This window comes from Vombatus ursinus, unplaced genomic scaffold (assembly GCF_900497805.2).
Source record: "Vombatus ursinus unplaced genomic scaffold, bare-nosed wombat genome assembly UNPS02010822.1, whole genome shotgun sequence".
In the NCBI taxonomy this organism is placed as follows: domain Eukaryota; kingdom Metazoa; phylum Chordata; class Mammalia; order Diprotodontia; family Vombatidae; genus Vombatus; species Vombatus ursinus.
This window is the reverse complement of record NW_020950600.1, coordinates 5,337,258-5,359,915: the sequence shown is the minus strand read 5'-3', so window position 1 is coordinate 5,359,915 and position 22,658 is coordinate 5,337,258. Positions and strand designations below refer to the sequence as shown.

Sequence of the window (22,658 nt, the reverse complement as noted above, 5' to 3'; positions counted from 1 at the left end):
AAATCCACCAAGCTGTCTGGCCACTGAGCCTCCCCATCTCCTAAACCCAGAGTCTGTTCCCTAGAGTGGCCCTTTTGCTCACAATCTAATTCTGCCTCTGATTCAGATCTGTTGGAAGCCTTCCCTTGATGGGTATTTGTGGATTAGATATTGTTGTAAATTCCTAATGGGTGAAATTGATTGACTCCCAATCAAACTAAGAGACAGTATGGAGTAGTAGAAGGAAGCCATGCCTCACAGTCAGGTAGATCTGGATTCAAGTTCCACTTCTGATACTTCTCAGCTATCTCATTTAACCTCGTGGTGCTCCCAGACAGCTCTCTAAACATTGAAGTTGAAGAGGGGGCTCCCACCTGCCTTCCTAAAGGGAGTTCCTCTCAGGAAAGAATTTGTCTATACCTCTGAAATCACAGGATCAGCCCCAGATTTTTTTTTAAATTAATCAAATCAATGAAAAACTCGTAAAGTTAAGCCTCTTCCCAGATACCTAGAACTCTTGAATTTGACCTCCTTGTCCTCTGTGCCAGTTTACAAGGAACCTATTCCTTACTCTGTGTTGATAAAGAAAAGTACAGAAATTAATCTATTTTCTGATTTCCAATTTGAATCAGAGGCAGACACACACATTTGTATCCATTCAGGCTGTATGAGAAAGGAAAGACTTGAGTAGGAATTCATGAATGGCGCAAGACTAAATTTCCTGCTGGGATCCAGAGCAAATTTCCAGTAAAATCAAGGAATCATTTCCAGTTTAGCCTTTGAGTGCTACACACATAACAGACCAGAAAGAAGAACGAATACTCACTTCTTTAGTTTCCCAAGCCCAATCATTTTCCAGCCCACTAGAGCTGCTAGCACTTTCTTCATTTCACAGAATACTTTGTAACGTAGAAGAGTTCTAGGCATTGGTCACATACAGGAATTGGAAAATTGATTGCATCCATTGGGTTGAGGTAAATTTCTTGGCTAAAGTCACAGCAATTGGCTAAGGACCAATACTTTCTTCAAGGGTACCAAATTTGGTAGTTACAGGAATGAAAAGATGTTAACAAATGACTATCATAACTGGCCCATGGTGGATTATGCCTTCAGTTATGTCCTCAAGTTTAAAAGTAAAAGGACAGGTTATTTGTATAATTTCTTCCTTCCTAAATGGACCAATCCATTTGGAAGATTTTCTAAGCCCTTCAAGGAGAGAGCAAATTCTTTTCAAAGAAAAATGTTCTTTGTCTTTCAGTCTCCATGACTGATTGGAAGAATTGATGCTCAGCTAGAGAAGCATTTTCCATTTGCCTCTTGTCTAGAAATGCCCTTCCCCCTCTCCCCAAGTTCTCTTATGCCACAGACCAAATCCTTTCTCCAAATCCAGCCTGGAGTGATATTTGAAAGTCTGTGGGAGTTTGGGGGCATAGGATGAGAAAGAGAATAAGACTTGTCCATAATGCTTCCTACAAATTCTTATGTGTCCTGCCTGTGACTATAATTGAAGGGGATGTGCAAGGGGCAAAAATACCCTCAGCTCTCAGATATCTGGCCCCTCCACTCCACTGTTGGTAACTGCAAGGGATTGGAACAGAAACAGGAACTCCAGGCAGAGGCAAACACTGTTTGCCCCTGAGCTCAGTCTTTTCTCTCAGAGGGGTTATTTCTCTCTTGGAAACTTCTTTCTCAGAGGTTGGGTTGGGCTTTCCTGGCTTTGTCTCAAGATTGGGCCTTCCAATTACCTCTTAGAAGCCTCCAGCCCTCCCCCCTCCCCCCTAGTGGAGAACATCATTGAATCTGGGTTTGAGCACAGAGCATGGTAATGTGTCCAAAGAAAAGGAGTAAAACCAATAGAATAAAACTACCCAAATCAGGATTCTTAGCTTTTTTTGTGCCTTGGGTTCCTTTGACAGTCTAGTGAAGCCTACAGACCCTTCCCAGAATAATGTTTTTAAATACATCATTTTTTTAAAATAGGATTACAAAGGAAATAAATTATATTGAAATTAAAAGTTTTTTTTTCACATCCAAGTTCATGGACCCCTTGGAATCTATTCATGTGCCCCTTTCGGATCTGTGGACAGAATCCCTAATCTAAATGAACCTTAAATATAGTCAACAAGCATTTCTTAAGCCCTTACTGTGTGTTAGGCACTGTGATAACGTATGGGAATGTGAAGAAAGGCAAAATCTCAGTCCTTGCTCTCAAGATCTCACATTATAATGGGGGAAGTAACATGCAAACAATTATGTATGTATAAGATATAGGCGCATACTATATATAAAGATATGTGTTTAATATACATATGTATGTATGTATTGTAAGATCATTTCAGAAGGAAAGGACTAAAGGGGGGTGTTGGAGTGCAGGGAGATTGAGAAAGGTTTCCTATAGAAGGTAAGATTGAGTTCTTGAAAGATGTAAATGCTCAGGATAGAAAGGAATGGCTTCAGTTGGGACTGAGGGGATGAGAAGGAGAGGCATGGGCTGGAATACAACTATGAGAAATCCAGATGAAGCAGCTTAAAAAATTAAACACTGTCTGCAAGGCAGCTGGAGAGAAACTGTTAAAAAAAAAAAAAGGAATGTTGTGGAGTAGAAGGACCACCATCCCTGAAACATTCAGGATTAGTCTGCATGAGAAGGCTTCTTAATGGGTCTTACAGGCAATGAGTAGGTGCTAGGCTGAAAGGAAGACTTGATTGACCTTCCACTGCAATTCCTGTAAATGAAATCTCTCCAATGAGGAGGAAGAAGTCAGTCAAATAAGGTTCTACCAAAGTCATTTTCAAATAGTGTTGAATTAAGGCTGATATCCAAGTTGCTACCTGTGGCAAACTATTGTCCAAGAATTTGGCTTTAAATGCCAAAGACAATAATTGTAATCCTTGGACGTTTTCTTGGACATGATAATAAGTATATGTTTTTCTGCTTGAAATGGTAGATGTTTATTTAATCGATGTAACTGATTATCTGGGGCAGGGGTAATTATGGTTTATCTCTGCAGCTGTCCCTGGATAAAGAGCTCATTGACTTTGGCACATATGTGGTAGGAGAAATTGTTTCACGGACCATCACCCTGGAAAACCATGGAGCCTTGGGTACAAAATTTCAGCTTCACAGAGACACCGAGAAATGGGATTATGAAGCCAAATCCCTCAACACAACAGATGTGAGTATGTCTGACAAGTTTACCCTTGATGGGCTTAGAAAATCTTCCAAACGGGTTGGTTCATTTGGGAAGGAGGAAATTGTACAAATAACCTGTCCTAAACTACTCCTAAACTTGAGGACATAGGTGAAGGCACAATCCACCATGGGCCAGTTGTAGTAGTCATTTTTAACACCTATTCATCCCAAATTTGGTACCCTTATAGGAAATATTGGTCCTCAGTTATGAGCTGTGACTTTGGAAAAGAGATGTACCTGAACTCCATGAATGTAACTAATGTTCCAATTCCTATTCATGACAAATACCTAGAAAATATCAATGTAGACCTTAACCAAAGTCTGGATGGTTTTTCCTCCCCTGCCATTCTAAGACCCTTTTTACCAGTCTAAAGTTTCCATTCTTCTTGGATCAAGAAGATGTCCCAGCCTTTTGAAAAGACCTCACAAAAACTCTTTCTCCTCTCCTTTCTTTATGGAATTCACCATGTCATTTCTTGATGACTTTCCCCTCTGAAGTACTGCCTTAAGCCAATACAAATTTATGTTAAATAATCTCAACTGGGCCCTCACTGCAGCAAGGCAATCCTTTTATATATCCCTGGTCAATTTACTATCCCACTTCACCACAACAGCTTTTCCAAGCTTCTTCATCTCTTCTCAGACTTCTCAAATAACCATTTCCCCACCCCCTAACCCTCTCAGCTAGAATCTTGGCCTCATATTTCACTGAAAAAATCGAGGCCATTTGCTAAGAGCTCTCTCTTATCTCCTTATCTCTTTGATGCCTTCTACCATTGTCTCCTTCTTCATCCCTGTCTCACACAAAGGGGTGGCCCTTCTCCTTGCCAACATAAATTCCTTCACATGCACCAGTGGTCCCATTCCATCCATCCCATCTTCTCCAGTTCCCCATCCATATTATCCACATTCTCTCACTTATCTTCAATCTCTCTTTGTCTATTGGCTCTTTCCTTTTTGCCTACAAACATGCCCATGTCTCTCTCTTCCTGAAAAAAAAAAAAAACTCTCACTTTATCCTTCTATCCTCATTAACTATTGTCCTAGTTCTCTTCTGCCTTTTGTAACTAAACTCCTTGAAAAGGCTGTCTACACTTTCCTAACTCTCTACAGTTTGGCTTCCAACTTCATCTGATCTCCCCAAGCTTACCTATTATCTCTTAATCTCCAAATTGAGTGGCCTTTTCTCAGTCCTCATCCTTTTCAAATTCTCTCAAGCCTTTGACACTGTAGATCACCATCTCCTCCTTGATACTCTCTTCTCTTCTGCTTCTCCTCCTCCCTAACTACCTCTCCTCCTGCCACTCATTCTCAGTCTCCTTTGCTAAATCTTCACCCAGATCATGTCTTCTAACTGGAGGTGCCCCACAAGGCTCTGGCCTGGGCTCTCTTCTCTTCTCTTCTTCCTCTATACTATTTCACTTGGTGATCTCACAAGCTCCCATGGACTCAATTATGTCTCTGCTGATGATTCTCAAATCTACTTGTCTAGCTTTAACCTCTTTGCTGACCTCCAGTCTCCTAACTCCATCTGCCTATTGGACATCTTGAACTGGATGTCACATAGGCATCTTAAATTCAACATGTCCAAAAGTGAGCTCATTGTCTTTCTCTTCAAATCCTCTCCTCTCCTTAAATTCCTTATTACTGTCAGTGGTACCACCCTCCTCTCACTCATCCAGGCTCATAACCCAGATGTCATCATCAACTCTTCACTCTCAGCCCACCCCCATATCCAGTCTGTTGCCAAATCGTGTTCATTTTATCTTCATAACATCTCTCTTATACGCCCCCTTTTCTTCTTTGACATTGCCCCCAACATGGTACAGGTCTTCATCACCTCACACCTGGACTATTGCACTTATCTTTGGGTAGGGGTGTGGTCTGCCTGCCTTAAGTCTCTCCCCACTCCAGTCCACCCTCCATTCAACCACCAAAGTGATTTTCCTAAAGAGCAGGCATAACCATGTCACCCTACCCTACCACCTACTCAATAAACTCCAGTGGCTTCCTATCCTCTCCAGAATCAAATAGAAAAACTTTCTGATTGGTGTTCAAAGCCCTTCACAACCTGGCCTCTAACTTTCCATCTCCTTATACCACCCCCCCTACACACACGCACATTCTTCAATCCAGTGACATTGGATCCTCACACAAGACCTTCCATCTCCCAGCTATAAGGGTTTTCCCTGGTTGGCCCCCATGACTGGAATTCTCTCCCTCCTCATCTCTGCCTCCTGGATTGCCTGGCTTCCTTGGAGTCTCAGCTAAAATTCCACTTTCTACAGAAAGCTTTTCCTGATTCTTCCCAAGTCTGCTGCCTTCCCTCTGTTGAGTATCTGCAATTTACCTTTGTTTGGTCTTTGCTGTTCATATATTGTCTTCCTCATTAGAATGTAAGCTCCTTGAGGGCAGGACCATCTTTAGCCTTTTTATGTATCCCCAGAGCTTATCACAATACCTGGCACACAGTTGGCACTTAATGGTTGCTGTCCTTCATTCTCAAAGAGGACCAAAATGCCATCGCTATGTTGGGGTCAAGGTATAGTGTGTCCAACTGTGGCTGGTCAAACCAATATTAGCTTGGAAGGCTCTACCCCAGGAAGGGCACAAATAGTCCAGTGCTTTTTGGCTGGCTGACCGGAGCTCAGGTATCGATTGTTTCTCACAAATCTCATTTTCCGGGATAGTTTGAAGTCCATTTCATTCAGACCCACTTGGTTATTCTATTTAGAATGTTTACAGTCAGAGTTGGGGGGGAGGCTATTATCTATCCCCTTTAGATTATCTTCCTTTAATTTGAAAATCACTTATTTGGCTGAGAACATGCCCTTTCACTTTTCCCCAGGGTTGCAGATACAGAGTTAGAACTGAATGGGGATTACTACCCATCTTTATTGGAAATATCATGCCTGAGTTCTTAATTGGGATGCTACTTCTCTCTTCATCTTTGACATTGTGATCTTTCTAAAGTCAGGGGATGTTAGAGCCGTGGCATCAAAAGTAAATAGAGACTGGGGCCGCTGAATCATACATAAGGATCTCCCGCAGATTAACTTAGAAAATCACATATTAACATTATCTATGCCCTAGTATATTTTTATTTGTTTTGTTAAATATTTTCCAATTACGTTTTAATCTAGTTTAGGCCCCACCAGAGGAGTTGGCTCTCAGTGTGCTTTTGACACCTCAGAGTTAGAGAGCATCTCTGCCCCCCCCACCCCACCCCAGCAGCTCAACCTTCCCATCTTCTTTCTCCTCCATTCAAATTTAGTGGGCTGTAACAGACTTCAGAGGATCAGAGCTATTCTGTTTACCTCAAAGAGAATAGAACATTGGGCTTAAATCCATTTTTCATGTATGTTGCATTGAACTCCCATTGGTGTGAGTTGTGGACTTTGTGTAGCAAATGAGAAAAACCTGCCTCGAAGAGAAGCTTAAATTTTGGGATAGAAAAGTGGTATGCACTAGCTCAAGGGTATCAAACTCAAATACAAACAGGGGGACCACTAAACCATACATTTGTTGTTGTTGTTCAGTCATTTCAGTCATATCTGACTCATTGTGACTCTATTTGGGGTTTTCTTGGCAGAGATACTGGAGTGGTTTGTCATTTCCTTCTCTAGTTCATTTGACAGATGAGGAAACTGAGACAAACAGCATTAAGTGACTTATCAGAGTCACACAGTTAGTAAATGTCTAAGGCCATATTTGAACTCGGGAAGAGGAGTCTTCCTGACTCTAGGCTAGGCACTCTGTGCACATGGTGCCACCTCCCTGCCCAAGCCATGCATAAAAATCCCTTAAGGAAGCATATTGATTTCATTTTAAAATGTAGTGCTATTTATATGTTATTGTATTTTTATTTATTTTGTCAAGTACCTCCCGATTATATTTTAATCTGATTTAGCCACACTCAGGAATGTTGTCCCACCAGTGGATGACATGTTCTATACCTCTGCTATAGCCAATAACAAAAATATTTAAGTTTAAAATAAATTTTGGTATCTTTTTTTTCATTACCTATATTTCCCTATATATCTCTTCCCTGTCCCTTCCCAGAGAGCCATGTCTTATAACAAAGAAGAAAAAAGAGGAAGAAAACTAACTAGCACATAAAACATTAAAAAAAAATGGTGTTAAATTGGGTGTCCCACAGCCATAGTCCCCCACCTCTACAAAGAAGTAGGGCAAAATACCTTTTCGTATCTATTTTAGCTTAGTCATTGTAACATCCCAGCCTTCAGTTTCAATTGTTTTCATTACTATTTTGTTGTTATTCTTTGCATTTACAGGGCTGTAGTCATTGTGTATATTGTTTCTGTAGGTCTGCTTACTTCACTTTGCATTGATTCATTTAAATCTCCCTCTGCTTCTCTGTATACACAGTATTCCTTGTTTCTTATAGCACAGTAATATGCCATTATATTTATGGGCCACAATTTGTTTAGGCATTCCTTAATCAATAAACATCGACTGCGTTCACAGGAAAAGTGCTACTTTAAGTATTTTGAGGTATATGGGACCTTCCTTCCAACCACAAACAAAAATTTGTTAAGCACCTACTGTATCCATATAACTATGCCAGGTGCTGGAAGAGACAGAAAGCTTCTTTCATCAGAGAGTCTTCTAGGAAAATAAGATAACCCTGATAACTATTATCTGTAATATTTTATTTATTTTTATTTTTTGGTTCAGTCTTATGATTTTATCTTTGTAGGGTAGACATTCCTAATACCAGTTCCTAGTAGCAACTCATCAATATGATGAATATGATGGATCCTTTTGAGAAATTTCTCTTTGGGTGCCCTTTCTGAGCAGACCCACCTCTACTCTATGTTGAGCCAGAAAGAATGAGGGAAGTACGGTATGTGCAGTAAAGAAAGTAGGCTTGTAGAAAGCTAATACACCCCAGCCTGGGTGTCAGGTTTGAAGGAAGTTGAGTTTTGGTTAGGTCTTCTTAAGAATGTGAGATTTGGAAAGAATCTAAGTGCTTTCTTAGCCTGGGACTTGAAATGGGGGATGGAGAAAGAACCTACTAATCCCAGTGTTAAGTAAAAGCAACAAATTTAGTATAAGATTATTGGGTGAAAGTAGTATAGCTTGGATGGTGGAGTAGAGGCAGAGATTCAACTGAACTCTTTCAACATTCCTGTCCATACAACTTTAAAGTAACACCTCAAATAGAATTCTGGAGTGGCAGAGCCAACAAAAGGTTGGGGTGAGATGTTTTTTTCCATCCTAAGACAACTTAAGAGAACTTTGGGACACTAGGGTGGGGGCCAGCCTGAAGTGCGTGAAGGTTGAGGGAGGGTGGGAAGAAGCACCAGGAGAAGCAGCACCTTTCAGAGCTCTCAGCCCAGAGTTGGTAAGGGAGTTAGACAGTTGGTCAGAAAGATTATAGGGAACTCTTTGCTGGCACTGGGTCCTGGACCCTGTTGCATTGCCCATACACAATTCCAGGTCACAGTCCCAGGGCAGAGAAGTGCTCATGCTTGCAGCTGCAGGGGAATAGGGGCTCCAGTCACAGTTCCTGCGTGGAAAGCGCTAGCACTTGTAGCTGCAGGAAAGCAAGGTCCCTTCCTGGATAAAGACCAGAGCACAGGCCAGGAAAACAGTAACCATACCTCTCCTTGGATCATACCACCTTGGAAGCACCAAAAACTTACAAATCCCAAGAACTAGTTCTGAGAATAGCAGCATAAAAACTTGAAGCTTGGGACAGTGCCTCTCCTCCACCCACCTCCAATAGAGCCCAACTTTAACATAAAGTTAAAAGTCAAGAAACAGGCTGAAAAAATGAGCAAACAACAATAAAAAAAAACCAACCTGACCATAAAAAGCTGCTGTGGTGACAGGGAAGATTAAGACACAAACTCAGAAGAGGATAATGATATCATAACAGCCAAATGCAAAGCCTCAAAGGGAAAAATGTTAATTGGAGACAAGTCCAACAAGAATTCCTGGAAGATATTAAAGGTAGTACAAAAATAAAAATATTTATAGCAACACTTTTTGTGGTGGCAAAGAATTGGAAATTGAGGAGATGCACACCAACTGGGGAATGGCTGAAGAAGCTGTGGTATATGAATGTAATGGAATACTATTGTGCTATAAGAAATGACAAGAAGAATGGTTTCCAAAGACTTATATGGGAAGACTTATACAAACTGATGCAAAGTGAAGTGAGCAGAACCAAGAGAACATTGTACACAGTAACAAGAATTTTTGTGCAATGATTAATTATAAGTGACTTGGCTATTCTGATCAATGAAATGATCCAAGACAATTCTGAAGGACTTATGATGAAAAATGCTATCCACCTCCAAAGGGAGAACTGATGGAGTCTGAGTGCAGATTGAAGTATAATTTTTTCACTTTCTTTATTTTCCTTTTTTTTTGCAACATGGCTATCGTGGAAATATGTTTTGCACAATTTCACATGTATAATTGATATCACATTTCTTTACCTTCTCAACAGGAAGGGGAAGGGCAAGTGGGAGAGAAAGAATTCAGAACTCAATTTTTTTAAAGTTAAAAATAAATAATTTTCTTTGAAAAGAAAGAAACTAGTATAGCCTTGAAGAGCTGGGAGAATCCTTTGGGATTTCTGGAGTCAAGTATTAATCTGCATGAAGGGAATAATCAACAAATTTGGTTGTTGCCCTTCATTCTCGAAGAGGACCAAAATGACATCACTGTGTTGGGGTCAAGGTACAGTGGGTCAGATTATGGCCAATCAGACCAATGTGAGCTTGGAAGGCTCTGCCACAGGTATGACACAAATAGTCCATATGAAGGGAATGGTCAACAAATAATGGGTGATGAAAGGGTCTGCTTGGTGGACATCCTGATGCTGCCTTCTGTAGGGCATCAGCTAAATAGTAAATTACTTCATTAGTTAGGTGGTCATTCAGTCAACAAGCATTTATTGGGCACTTACTTTGTAGCAGGCACAATGCTAAGCACCGGGGATATAAAGACAGGCAAAGTCAGCCCTTATCCTCAGGGAGCTTTCATTCTAATGGGGGAGACAACATGCAAAATAACTAGGTCCACACAGGCTAAAGCAGCACTTTGGCCCAACAAAGCCTATTCCCTGGCTTGGTGTCCTGCAGTTATGGGTCTGCAGGCTGAATATGGGCCCCTAAAAATGATAGTATTTATTAAATGCCTACTGTGTGTCATGTGATGTGCTAGATACTGCTGATAACAAACACAACGAATGAAAAGCATCACTCTTCACAAAGTATTTACATTCAGTTGAGCATCTAATTATATATTTGAAAATTAAGTGAAGTTGTTGTTTTTTTATTCATTTGCCTTTTAGGGCACTTTATATTCATTGGATGATAAAGTTAATGAGGAGAAAAACACCACCAATCTCCAGGATACCCAGAGTGAGGTCTATTGTCCTCCCACCCCAGATATCATTCCAGGCATAAAACCTAGAGTCTCAACCACCCTCTCTGAAGGTAAGACCACTGGTTTAGACAGAGTATGCATTGCTACTAAGTTCTCTGGTCAGGAGATCCCAGACCAGAAAGTCCTAATCCGGGGTCCATGAATTTGTTTTTAAAAATATTTTAATAATTGTATTTCAATAGAGGGTATCCCAAAAGTCATAGCGGAATTCTAAGTTTTAATAGTTTAAATAATAATCTTTAAAATAATAATATATAAATAACAAACAACATTTTATTATTCTATTAAAGCTTGAAATTCCATTAAGCCTTTTAGGACTCACTGTATAATCAATTTCCTTTGTAAGCCTATGTGTTTTATTTTATACATTTGAAAACATTCTAAGAGGTTCAGAAGCTTCTCAAGATTGCCGAAGGGGTCTGTGACACAAAGAAGATTAAGAAGCTATTCCCTGTCAGTGTTAAGATCTATAGAGCCAGCAAGCTTTCTATCAGGTGGTCCCATCCTGGAACACTGCCTTTGTTTCTCATCTCAACCTGATTTAGCCTCTCACAGAGCCTGGAAGAAGTGGAGTTGGCTTAAATTGAAGGCAGAGAGGGATCCAACTCAATTGGAGTTATTGTTAAATATTTCAAGACCCCCTATGTAATTTTATTTTCTAAATTATATTTTTTGAACCTGTAAAATTCCATCTTATCTCCCTCCCACTCCCCACCCACAGCTGAGAATGAGAGAAAAACCAAGCCCCTATTACACACATGTATAGTCCAGTAAAACACATTTCCATATCGGGCATTCCATGTCCAAAAAAGTATGTGCCTCATTCTGCCTTCTGAGTCCTTCATCTCTCTATCAGGAGGTGGTTGTCACGGTTCATCCTGAGTTTTCTGGATGACATAATCAGAGTTCCCAAGTCTTTCAAAATTGTTTATCTTTGCCATATTGCTTTCATTGTATAAAATGTCCTGCTGATTCTGTTCCTTCACTCTGCATCCACTGAAACCACCTCCTTCATCATTTCTTTTTTTCTCAATTGAAGTCTTTATTTTTTAATTAATTAATTTAGTTTTAGTTTTCAATCATCATTTCTTATAGCACAATAATACTCCATCACATTTATATACCATAACTTGTTCAGCCATTCCCTAAACAATGGCCACTCATTCTGATTCCCATTCTTTGCTACCTCAGAAAGAGCTATAAATATTTTTATGCCTTTTTAATTAGAGTCCTTTTATATAATTTCTTGAAATACGATGTCTAATCTCTTTAATTTTGATCATTATGTTTAGGTAATCCAATGATTCTTAAATTTTTTTCTCCTCTGTATTTTTTTATTCCAGGCCAATTGTTTTTGCTGAGATACCTTACGTTTTCTTCTATTTTTTCCAGTATTTTGATTTTTAAAAAATTTCTTATCATCTCATGGAGTCATTAGCTTCTATTTGGTCCATCCTAATTTTCAGGTAGTTTGTTGCTTGGGCAACAAACTCATGCTAAGCTGTTAATTTCCTTTCTAATTCTTTCTTCCGTAGCTCTCATTTCTTCACCAATTTTTTTCTCAAGTACTCTCATTTCATTGATCAAAAATATTTTTTCACTCTTGTTTCATCTCTTCCAGAAATTCTAGTTGAATTCATGCCCAGGCTGCATTTTAACTTGAGCCTTTGTTTATAGATGTTTGTGAGCCATCCTCTTCTTCTAGCCTTATGGCTTGAGCATCCCTTTCACCATAGTAACTTTTAATGATGGATTCTTCTTTTTTTTCCTCATTCTTCCAGCTTACCTCTTGACTTTGGGCTTGATCTTGGGGCTGGGCTCAGGAAAGTCTGAGATGGTCCTGCTGTTTGTTTCTTGGGTTATTGAGATCTGTGCTATTCCAGGACCTCACAGACAACCCAGGCTGGGGACCTGCAAGTTTTCAATGCTCCCAAAGGGGTATGATCCAGAGCAACATCTGATTGCTGCCCCCCTGCAGCTCTGCAAGGTCCTGATCTAGGTTTGGGTCTGAGCAGGAGTAGACTGCTGCTAGGCTATGTCCCAATCAAATAGTGGGGAAGCTCTATTCACTTGAAATGATGAAACTGCAGGCTTCCCCTAGGTCAATAATTCCTGAACTGGTTATTCCTGTATAGGCTTCAGTCTGTGCTAGAAGCTGCAAGTGAGACTCTTCTGTGCTCATGGGGGTCTGAGTCATACCTTCTTTGACAGCAGTTGTGTTATGTAACCACTGCTGCCTAGGTAGATGAGACCTTTCTGTTGAGAAGAGGAGCAGGAGAGATCCTCAGAGTCATCAGTCAGCCTTTCCCTTTTTATTCATTAGGACATTGAGAGAACTTTTAAAAATTTACCTCCAATATCAGCAGAATACCTTAAGCACACCTACGCACTGGGTACCCCGCCTTGTACTATGTGATGCTGCTGGAGTGACAAAGGGAGAAATTGGGGTCTGTGCCTTCCAGGATCTCAGTCTTTCTGCCTCTGTTTCCAGAACCATACCAAGAACACGCCATCATTACAGTCGAAGAGCCCACATCCGAGGAAGTAGAAATTAACTCTGGTGGAAGCCAAGCAGAAATCAGACTGGGAGAGGTAAAGAACATCCCAAGCTCCAGGCCCCCAGCTAGCTAATATTGTCCTGCAAACAGTCGGACCCAAGGCAGAGAGTCTGAAGTGACAACACATCCTTCAGCAGCCCCAAACTGTTTATGCAAGACCATTTCATTGCTAACAACTTTGTTGTTGTTGTTCAGTCATTTCAGTCACGTCTGTCTCTTTGTGGCCTATTTTGGGTTTTCTTGGCAGAGATACTGGAGTGGTTTGCCATTTCCTTCTCCAGCTCATTTTACAGATGAGGAAACTGAGGCAGACAGGGTTAAGTGACTTGTCCAGGGTCACACAGCTAATAAGTGTCTGAGGCTGGATTTGAATTCAAGTCTTCCTGACTCTAGGCCCAGTGCTCTATCCACTGGGCCATCTAGATTTGAACATCAAATTTGACCAAATTTTAAACAAGAAAAAGGCAGCTGAATCCTTGTATTCCCAAAGTGAGTCTGATTCTAGCACAACTCTTTGGGTGCTGATATAACCCTGGCTTCCTGGGTTTTGAGGGGCTCTGTTTCTATCGCATTGGCCCAAAGACAGCTATACATTACAGGTGTGGTCATATTTGACCTTGAGGACTTCAAAGAAATCATATGGCTTGCATGGTGTAGGGCTCAGGGGACCCTGAACATGATATTGATCATTGTATTTCCATATGCAACATGTCCATATCCTTATTACAAATATAATTGGTTTCAGAAAAACCCGCATTCAAATCCAACCTCAAACATTTACTAACTGTGTGACCCTGAGAAAGTCACTTAACCTCTATCTGCTTTAGTTTCCTTAGCTGTAAATAATAGTGGCACCTCCCTCCCAGGGTTAATGAAACAATGTTTATAAAGTGCTTAGCACAGTGCCTGGCACATAGTTGGGACTTAATACATGCGTGTTCTCTTTCTTTCCCCTTCCTTGTTAATCCCATTTTCTTTTATCTACTTGAAAACATGGACAGGGACAGCTAGGTGGCGCAGTGGATAGAGCACCGGCCCTGGAGTCAGGAGGACCTGAGTTCAAATCCTGTCTCAGACCAGACACTTGACACTTACTAGCTGTGTGACCCTGGGCAAGTCACTTAACCCCAATTGCCAAAAACAAAACAAAACAAAAAACACCAACTGCTAAGCAGTACGTTAGATAGTGTCAGACTTGGAGTCAGAAAAGCTGATCTTCCAGAGTTCAAATACAGTCTCAGGCACTTATTAGCTGTGTGACCCTGGGCACTTAACCTTATTTGCTTCAGTTTCCTCATCTGTCAAATGAACTGGAGAAGGAAATAGCAAACCACTCCAGTATCTCTGCCAAGAAAACCCCACATGGGGTCATGAAGAGTCAGACACTATTGAACAATGACATACTCCAGGCACTGTGCTAAGCACTGGGGATCCAGAGAAAGGCAAGCCCCCTCTCCCAAGATTTGCTAACTCCTCTTGGCTTTCTCTGTGTAGGTAACAACCAATGAAATTGGACCCTTCAGCTCTGTCAAAATTCCCATAATCTTCACCCCAATGATCCCAGGATCTTCGGAAGCCAAGTTTCAACTCACGTTTAAGAATCCTGATTGCCAACCTGTAAGTGTTCCAGTTCCCTTTGTTTTGTCCTTCATGTATATTCTTTCCGGCAGAATGGACAACCCTTGGTCTAGGTTGTGGGGGTTGGGGGGCAAGGGTGGGGGAACAGTGGGGGAAGTGGTGGGGGTGGGGAGGGAGTGCAATAAATGTCAAGGAGTTGAGCCGCAGAATGCTCAAAAACCTCATAAAACAGGTAGGAGAGGCACCAAGGCTGAGTAGCCAGAGGAAACATGGGGAATGCGTCCTCCTGTCACTATAAGTACCTTAGAGAAAAAGGAAAGGCAGTAAAGGACTGTTTTTTAATTTATAGAGAGCAGTGAACCACCAGATCGCTTTCATCAAGGTCATGGATACCCCCTTCTCCAAAATTTCCATTTGGAGCAAATATCCATAGATCTATGAGATTTAAAAACAGATGCTCTCCCATTCATTTACAAGTTGTTGCTTTTTTTAAAATACATGATGTTTTAGAAGCTGGTTTTTTTATTCCCAGGTGTAATTCTCCTGGTTCTCCCTTTACCTGTCTGTCTCCTCCTTCTCAGTCTCTTTTTCAGGCTTCATCATCCAGTCATGGACCTTAACTGTGAGTGTTGCCCATCTTCTTGTCCTCAGCCTTCTTCTCTTCTTTCTCTATACACTTTCTCCTGGTGTCCTCATTTGCTCCCATGGGCTTAATTATCATCTCTGTGCACAGCTGACCCACAGATCTAGCTATCTTTCCCCAGTTTGGCCTTGCATCATCAACTGCCTACTAGACATTTCAAACTGGAGAATCAACATGTTCGAAACAGAAATCATTCTCTCTCCCCCCAAATCCACCTTTTTTCTAAACTTCCCAATTTCCATCAATGGCCCTACCATTCTTCTAGGTTTCCAAGTACAGACCCTCATCACTTTCCTATACTCCTTATCCTCCCTCATCCCATGAATCTAATCAGTTGCCAAATATCTGTCTCTGTAACATCTCACATCCAAGCCCTTCTCTCTACTCCAAAGCTACCACTTTGCCTCAAGCCCTCATCACCTCTTGGCTGGACCATTGCAATAGTCTCCCAGCCTCAAGCCTCTCCTTCATCTTCCATATTGCCATCAAAGTGATTTTCCTCATGTACAGATCTGATCATGCCATTCACTCCTGTACTCAATAAACTCCAATAGATCTCTTTTTCCTCAAGAATAAAATATGAACTTACAAAGTCCTCTGTTAATTCTTTTTTTTTTTTTTTTGGCCAGGCAATGGGGTTAAGTGACTTGCCCAGGGTCACACAGCTAATAAGTGTTATGTGTCTGAGGCTGGATTTGAACTCAGGTTCTGAATCCAGGGCCGGTGCTCTATCCACTACGCCACCTAGCCGCCCCTTGTTAATTCTTTAAAACCCTTTACAACCTCACCCCAACCTATCTTTCCAGCTCATTACACATCACTCCCCTTCCTGTATTCTACAGTCCAGCAGTTGTTTACACATGACACTCTATCTCCCATCTCTGTGTCTTTGCCTTGGCCATCCCCCATGCATGGAATGCTCTGCTCCCTCACCCCCAACCTCACAGAATCCCTTACCTCTTTCCAGTTACAGCTCAAATGCCATCATTTGGGGAAAGCCTTTCTGATCCACCATCGCCCCCCCCCCCCAGAGAAAAGGTTGGTACCTTCCCTCTCTCCCCAACTATCTTGTATTTAATTATTTTGTATTTATTCTGTACATAGGTATATATGTACATTTTGTCTCCTGTTAGAACGGAAGCTTCTTAAGGGCAGAGGTTATTATATTCTATGTTTTTGTATCCTCAGCAACCATCATGGTACATAGTAGGTGCTCATCTTTGTATCCTCAGCAACTAGCATGATGCCTGGCATATAGTAGGTGCTCACCTTTGTATCCCAACCAGCACAATGCCTGGCACACAGTAGGTGCTCAACAAGGGCTTGCTGATTGATCAATTAATTGATTTAGCACCATGCTATACATGTGAAAGGCGCTCAGCTCAACATGCATGTGTTTTGTTCACAAAGTCAATAATACCAAAAGTCTTCCTCATTCCATGGCCTAACAGTTACAGGAGTACATGGTGGCACTGCCCTCTCTCATTTTGTGGTCTTTCCATAGGAACCATTGTCGATCAAGGATAGAAGTTTTCTTTATTCTTGTCCCATGGCTGCCTCTGATCTTTAAGGCTGATAAGCTCCCAAGGAGAACTAAGTTTGCCTCCTTTGGACATTTTTCAAGTCTCAGGTTTTTATTAGCTGATAAATGCTCTCCCTGGGCAAGTCACTTACCCCTATTGGCCTTAGTTTCTTCATCTGTAAAATGAGCTAGAGAAGGAAATGGCAAACCATTCCAGTATCTTTTCCAAGAAAACCCCAAATGGGGTCGAGGGTCAGACATGACTGAAACATGTCTTGGTTTTTGAGACACCACTCTCTCCTGGTTCTCCTACTGTCTGTTCATTTGCTCCGTCTCAGTCTTCCTTGCTGAGTCTTTTCCCACTAACTGTGGGTGTTCCACGGGGCTCTGTCCTGGACCTTCTTCCCTTCTCCCTCTAAGCTTTTTCACTTGGTGACCTCATCATGAATTTAATTACCACCTTTATGCTAGTGATTCTCAAATCTACCTATCTGGCCCTAACCTCTCTGCTGACTTCTAGTCTCACACCTCCAACTGCCTTTCCAACATCTTAAACGCCACGTCTAATGGACCATGTCCATAACTGAACTCATTATCTTTCCCTCTAAGCCCTCTGCCCTCCCAAGCTTTCCTGTTACTGTTGAGGATACCACCATCCTCTCCAACCCCCAGGTTTGCAACCTAAGTATCTTCCTCTATTCTTTACTTTTTCTCACTCTCCCATGTCCAATGTGATGCCAAGGCCTATTCCACTTCACCTTTGCAGCATCTCTTGAATAAGCCCCTTCCCCTTCTCTCCTCTGACACTGTTGCCCCTCTGGTGCAGGCCCTCATCACCTCACATCTGGACTGTTGCAATAGCTCCTGGTGGGTCTGTCTGCCTCAAGTTTCTCCCTCCTTCAGTCCACCCTCCATTCAGCCACTAAAGTGATTTTCCTAAAGCACAGATCTGAGCATGTCACTCCCTCCTCAATAAATTCCATGGCTCCCTATCACCTGCAGGATTGAAAATAAAATCTGCTTTCTTTTTTCACTTTACTTCTTACCACACACTTCAATCCAATGGCACTGGCCTCTTGGCCATTCCTCAAATAAGACACTCTCCTTCTCAGCTTCAGACATTTTCTTTGTCTGCCCTCCATGCCTGGAACACTCTCCTTCCTCCATTCCAATTACTGACCCCCTTGTCTTCCTTTAAGTCCCAACTAAAACCGCACCTTCTATGGGAAGCCTTCTTTAAATCTTCTTAATGCCAGTGTTAATTATTTAATTATTAAATTAAATTGTTAATTTATTTAACTGTTAATTATTTTCTATTTATCCTGTATCTGGTTTACTTTTTATATATTTGTTTACATGTTGTCTCCCCCGTTAGATTGTAAGCTCGTTGAGGGCAAGGACTGTCTTTTGCCTTTTTTTGTATCCCCAGCTCTTAACGCAGCACTTGGCACGTAGTAGGTGCTTAATAAATGCTTATTGATCATTCTTCAGCCATTTCTGGCCAATTCAGTTCAATGAACATTTAGTAATTAAGCATCTGCTATGCTCCAGACCCCACCCTAGGCACTAGAGATAACAAAGGTAAAATTCCCTGATCATGTATGTAGAAAATTATATACAAAATAGCTACAAATATGACTACATATGAATACATATGACTAGTTTGAGGGAGGGAAAATGGTGGCTAGGGAAGAGAGCTTTTACCTAGGCAGTCAGTGACTTAGTTTAAGGCGGTAGATTGGTTACACCCTTCAAAAGGAGCAATAGTAACATTGATTTGATGATCAGTCTCTGAGCAGGAAGTAGAAAGCAGATTGGGGATTGGAGGTGGGGCTGGGAGTCCACATGGAGGCAGTTAGAGGGCTGATGATCAAGGCAAGGTTTGGTGGAGTCCTGGGGCCTGCCTGGTTATAGAGGCATCAGGTACATTCTGGTGATCACTTTGCAGCCACCAGTGAGGCCAGTTCTGTTCCAAGGTTCACTCCAATGTTGAGTGGATTATTGGAGGAAAGGGTGGACTGAAGAGGAACTCTGGGGGTTTGGGAGAAGGGTCCATTGAAGTTCCTCTCATATGATAAATGGATTTAATAAGTTTACTGATGAACTGACTCAGGATATAAATTTTGTTGATTTTGTGTTTTTGAACCCAGTTATGTTTCACAGCTATTGGGCTTGCTATTATCGTGCCTGTCTGGGTTCCAAAACCAAATGTGGACCTGAACATCTGCATGTATGATCGATTATATCAAGATGCTGTCATAATTGAAACCAGGTGAGCCACCCACCAGGGACGAAATGGAGCACTCTACCAAAGTTACCCATCTCCATCATAGAGACAAGTCTTCCCGACTCCACTGCACCACCTACCTGCCCCCAGTGAGGGCTAGTTTCCATTCTAGTTATCCATGCCATGGATGTTGTCACCTTATCCAGTTGCATGCATCTTCCTGTAAGACAGATATCCCAAGAACCACTTCTGAGCCTCCTGTCTCCTTACTAGCTTCAGAGTCCATGGGCATGCATCCTTTCGAATCTCCTCAGTGGCAGGCTACTTTGGTACTCTGAGGGAACATCTAACCTTTGGCAGCAGCTCTAAGCTTTTCCAGATCAGGAGCTGATTGAGTTGAGCACTATTATTTTGGTATAATAACTGAAGAGTGACTGACTATAAAGAAACATGATATCTTTTTTTTTTGGTATGACTCATAACTAGCTCTGAAGACAGTTCACATTCAAAACTTTTTCAAATAGTGGCTGATCATTAGGGGAAAAAGTATGTAACTTGAACAATAACCTAAATATATGTAGTACTTTTAAGATTTACTAAGCATGCTCCTTCCTGAGTGGCAAAGTCAATAGAGCCCTGGGTCTGGAGTTAGGAAGAACTGAGTTCAAATCCAGCCTCAGGTACTTGCTAACTGTATGACCCTAGACAAGTCACTTAACTCTGTTTGCCTCAGTTTCCTCATCTGTCAAATGAGCTGGAAAAGGAAATGGCAAACCACTCCAGTATCTCTGCCAAAAAAAAGCCCAAATGAGGTCATGGAGAGTGAAGGCTCAGACAGGACAGAAAATGGCTGAACAACAACAGTTTGAATATTCCTATCCCCATTTTACAGGGAAGCTAGGTGGTATGGCCCTGGAGTCAGGAAGACTTATCTTCCTGAGTTCAAATCTGGTCTCAGACATTTACTAACTGTGTGTCCCTGGGCAAGTCACTTCCCCTGTTGGCCTCAGTTTCCTCATCTGTAAAATGAGCTGGGGAAGGAAATAACAAACCATTCCAGTATCTTTGCCAAGAAAACCCCAAATAGGGTCACAAAGAGTCAGATGTGACTGAGCCACAACAATGAATAATCCCCATTTTATGGATGAGGAAACTGATTTTGCTGTGGTCATACAATGGGAAAGGGACAGACCTGGGGCTCTAAGAACTCAGTTGTTCTTTCGACATTTCTTCTAAGTCTGGAGCCTCCTAAGGTGACTGCTTTGAAGCAGACCACATCATTGGAATGAGAAAATTCAAGTCTCTGAGTTTAAAAAAAAAATCCATTTCATTCTGTTATTGTCACACTTTGCAAATTAATAGATTTTTTTTTCCAGTTTCAAAACCATCATTGCTGCCCTATTGATGAGTGCATTTTTTCTCATATTAAGGAGCTATGGTTTGAGATTTTTTTAAATAATAGAGGAAAAAATAAAGTACATTACAGTATATTGTGTAAGTTGAGTAACCTAGCAGGCGTGCTTGTAAAATGCCACCACACTGCCTGTGGAAAGACGAACCGTGGCCAACTTCATCTGCAAAAACCCGAAAGAAAAAGCCAAGTTTCTTTTCAAGTCAAAGTACATCCACATCCCATCTTCTCTGAAAGGTAATGCTGAAGAACTAAAATTGGATTCAAGTTGGCATTCTCAGAGCGTTTTTAGCAGCCACAGTATTTATTTTTGTTCCAGAGGAAAATATGAGTTCATATCGATAATTATACAGGCTGCCATCTCTTTGGATACAGCCTCCAGCAGCCTTCTTCCTGCTCAGGGAAACTGAGAAGGGGAGAGGGGGAGCTGTTTTTCACTTTTTTGGGGGAGGGGAACTATTTTTCTCTTTCCCACAGTGCTTTTCACAGAATAGGTACTTAATATATGTTTGTTGATCAATGATGGAATGCTTTTTCTTTCTAGGGCAGGAAGGTTCTCAGCTACTCAAAAACTCCCCCAAAAAATAAAAAGCCAGAGAGCACCACACGTCTATTTCTTATTGTTTCTTATTTCTTATTCTGTATTTATTATTTTTCAATCGATTAGTTGTGTCTGGCTCTTCGTGACCCATTTGGGGTTTTCATGGCAGAGATACTGAGGAGGAGAGGGTTGCCATTTCCTTCTCCAGCTCATTTTACAGATGAGGAAACTGAGACTAACAGCGTTAAGTGACTTGCGCAGCATCACATGGCTAGTAAGTGTCTGAGGTCAAATTTGAACTCAAGTCTTTCTGACTCTAGGGCAGGCACTCTATCTAGTTGCCCTACCCGTATTTCTTAGAGGGACATAGATGACTGATACTGCCTGTATAACCTCAGACAAGTCACTTCACATACCTCAGTCTCAGTTTTCTCATCTGACAAATGAGGTAGTTGGACCAGGGAGTTTCTAGTTACCCTTCCAGCTCCAGAGCTAGGATTCTTTAAAGTCATTTTACTCAAAACAGAATTTCTTTGTCATTTATATGACATACCCCAGCATTTTAACCTCTTTGTCTAAAAAAGGAAACCAGATCCCAGTGCCCAGAGCGCCATGGTTGCTAGTTAAGAACGGGCCATTTTGATGTGCCTGTATATCCATCTGAGAGGAAGATGCCAATTTGTGATCCTCAGAGGCCGGACTTGGTGACCCAAGGTGTTGATGTGGTGACTTTCATTTTTCCACTCATTTACCTGTGAACATGCAAAGCCAAGACCAGAAAGAAGCCCACTCAGCAACTTGTTGAGGGGACTCCCATCCCTAAGAGACCCAAGTGACTCCTGTGGACCAGTGAAATATGAATGGACTCTCAAAAGTCAGAGAAGGAATTTGACTGTTTCAAGATGGCAGCCTGGGGTATGACATTGACGAGCCAGATTGAATCCCAAGGAGGAAGACACTGATCCTGGAACTATGTGATCTGAGCATCAGTGGTCATAATTAAGGAGGTTTAATTGTGGAGGGTGCAGAATGGAGAGGTGGAGAGATTCAGAAACTGCTATGACATATCCTGGAAGAAGAATTATACCTGGTGCCATTGGTCCCAGAGGGCAAGACCAGGAGTAATGGATGGGAGAGAGAATGGATTTCAGTTCAATATAAGGAAAAGCAATAACAATTAGAATCTATATAAAACAGAAAGGTTCCCTCAGGAGGCAGTAGATCCCTCATCTTGGTCACTCCTTGAGGGAAGGGACTCTGTTTTGCTTCTTTTTGAATCCCTAGCACTTAACACAGTGTTTAGTATTTAATAAATCCTAATTGACTGACTGTGAGTGATCCAGCCTTTTGTGGAGAGAATTACTAATCAATTAAATTACATTGGACAAGCATTAAGCATTTCCAATGTACCAGGTGCTATGCTGGGAATTCAAAGGCAAGAATGAAAGTGTCTGCCCTCAAGAAGCTTCTAGTCAGATCTAGGTTGGGCCAAGTGACCTGTGAGATGCCTTTCAATTCTGAGTTTCTGTGTTTCTGGCTCTCATTGCTCTGGCAGGGGATCTGTGTTTCTCCTGAATAAGT

At 41.5% G+C, this 22,658-nt stretch overlaps 1 protein-coding gene across 2 annotated transcripts in view; it reads left to right on the top strand.

Moving 5' to 3' along the window:
* Positions 1-22,658, top strand: part of CFAP74 (cilia and flagella associated protein 74) — a 120,778-nt gene that overhangs the window by 48,558 nt on the left and 49,562 nt on the right. For both annotated transcript variants that reach the window (XM_027855479.1, XM_027855478.1), the window contains exons 18-22: positions 2,991-3,155; positions 10,503-10,647; positions 13,089-13,189; positions 14,650-14,772; positions 19,049-19,170. In XM_027855479.1, the coding sequence (XP_027711280.1) occupies positions 2,991-3,155; positions 10,503-10,647; positions 13,089-13,189; positions 14,650-14,772; positions 19,049-19,170 (656 nt within the window). The remainder of the gene's footprint in view (positions 1-2,990; positions 3,156-10,502; positions 10,648-13,088; positions 13,190-14,649; positions 14,773-19,048; positions 19,171-22,658) is intronic.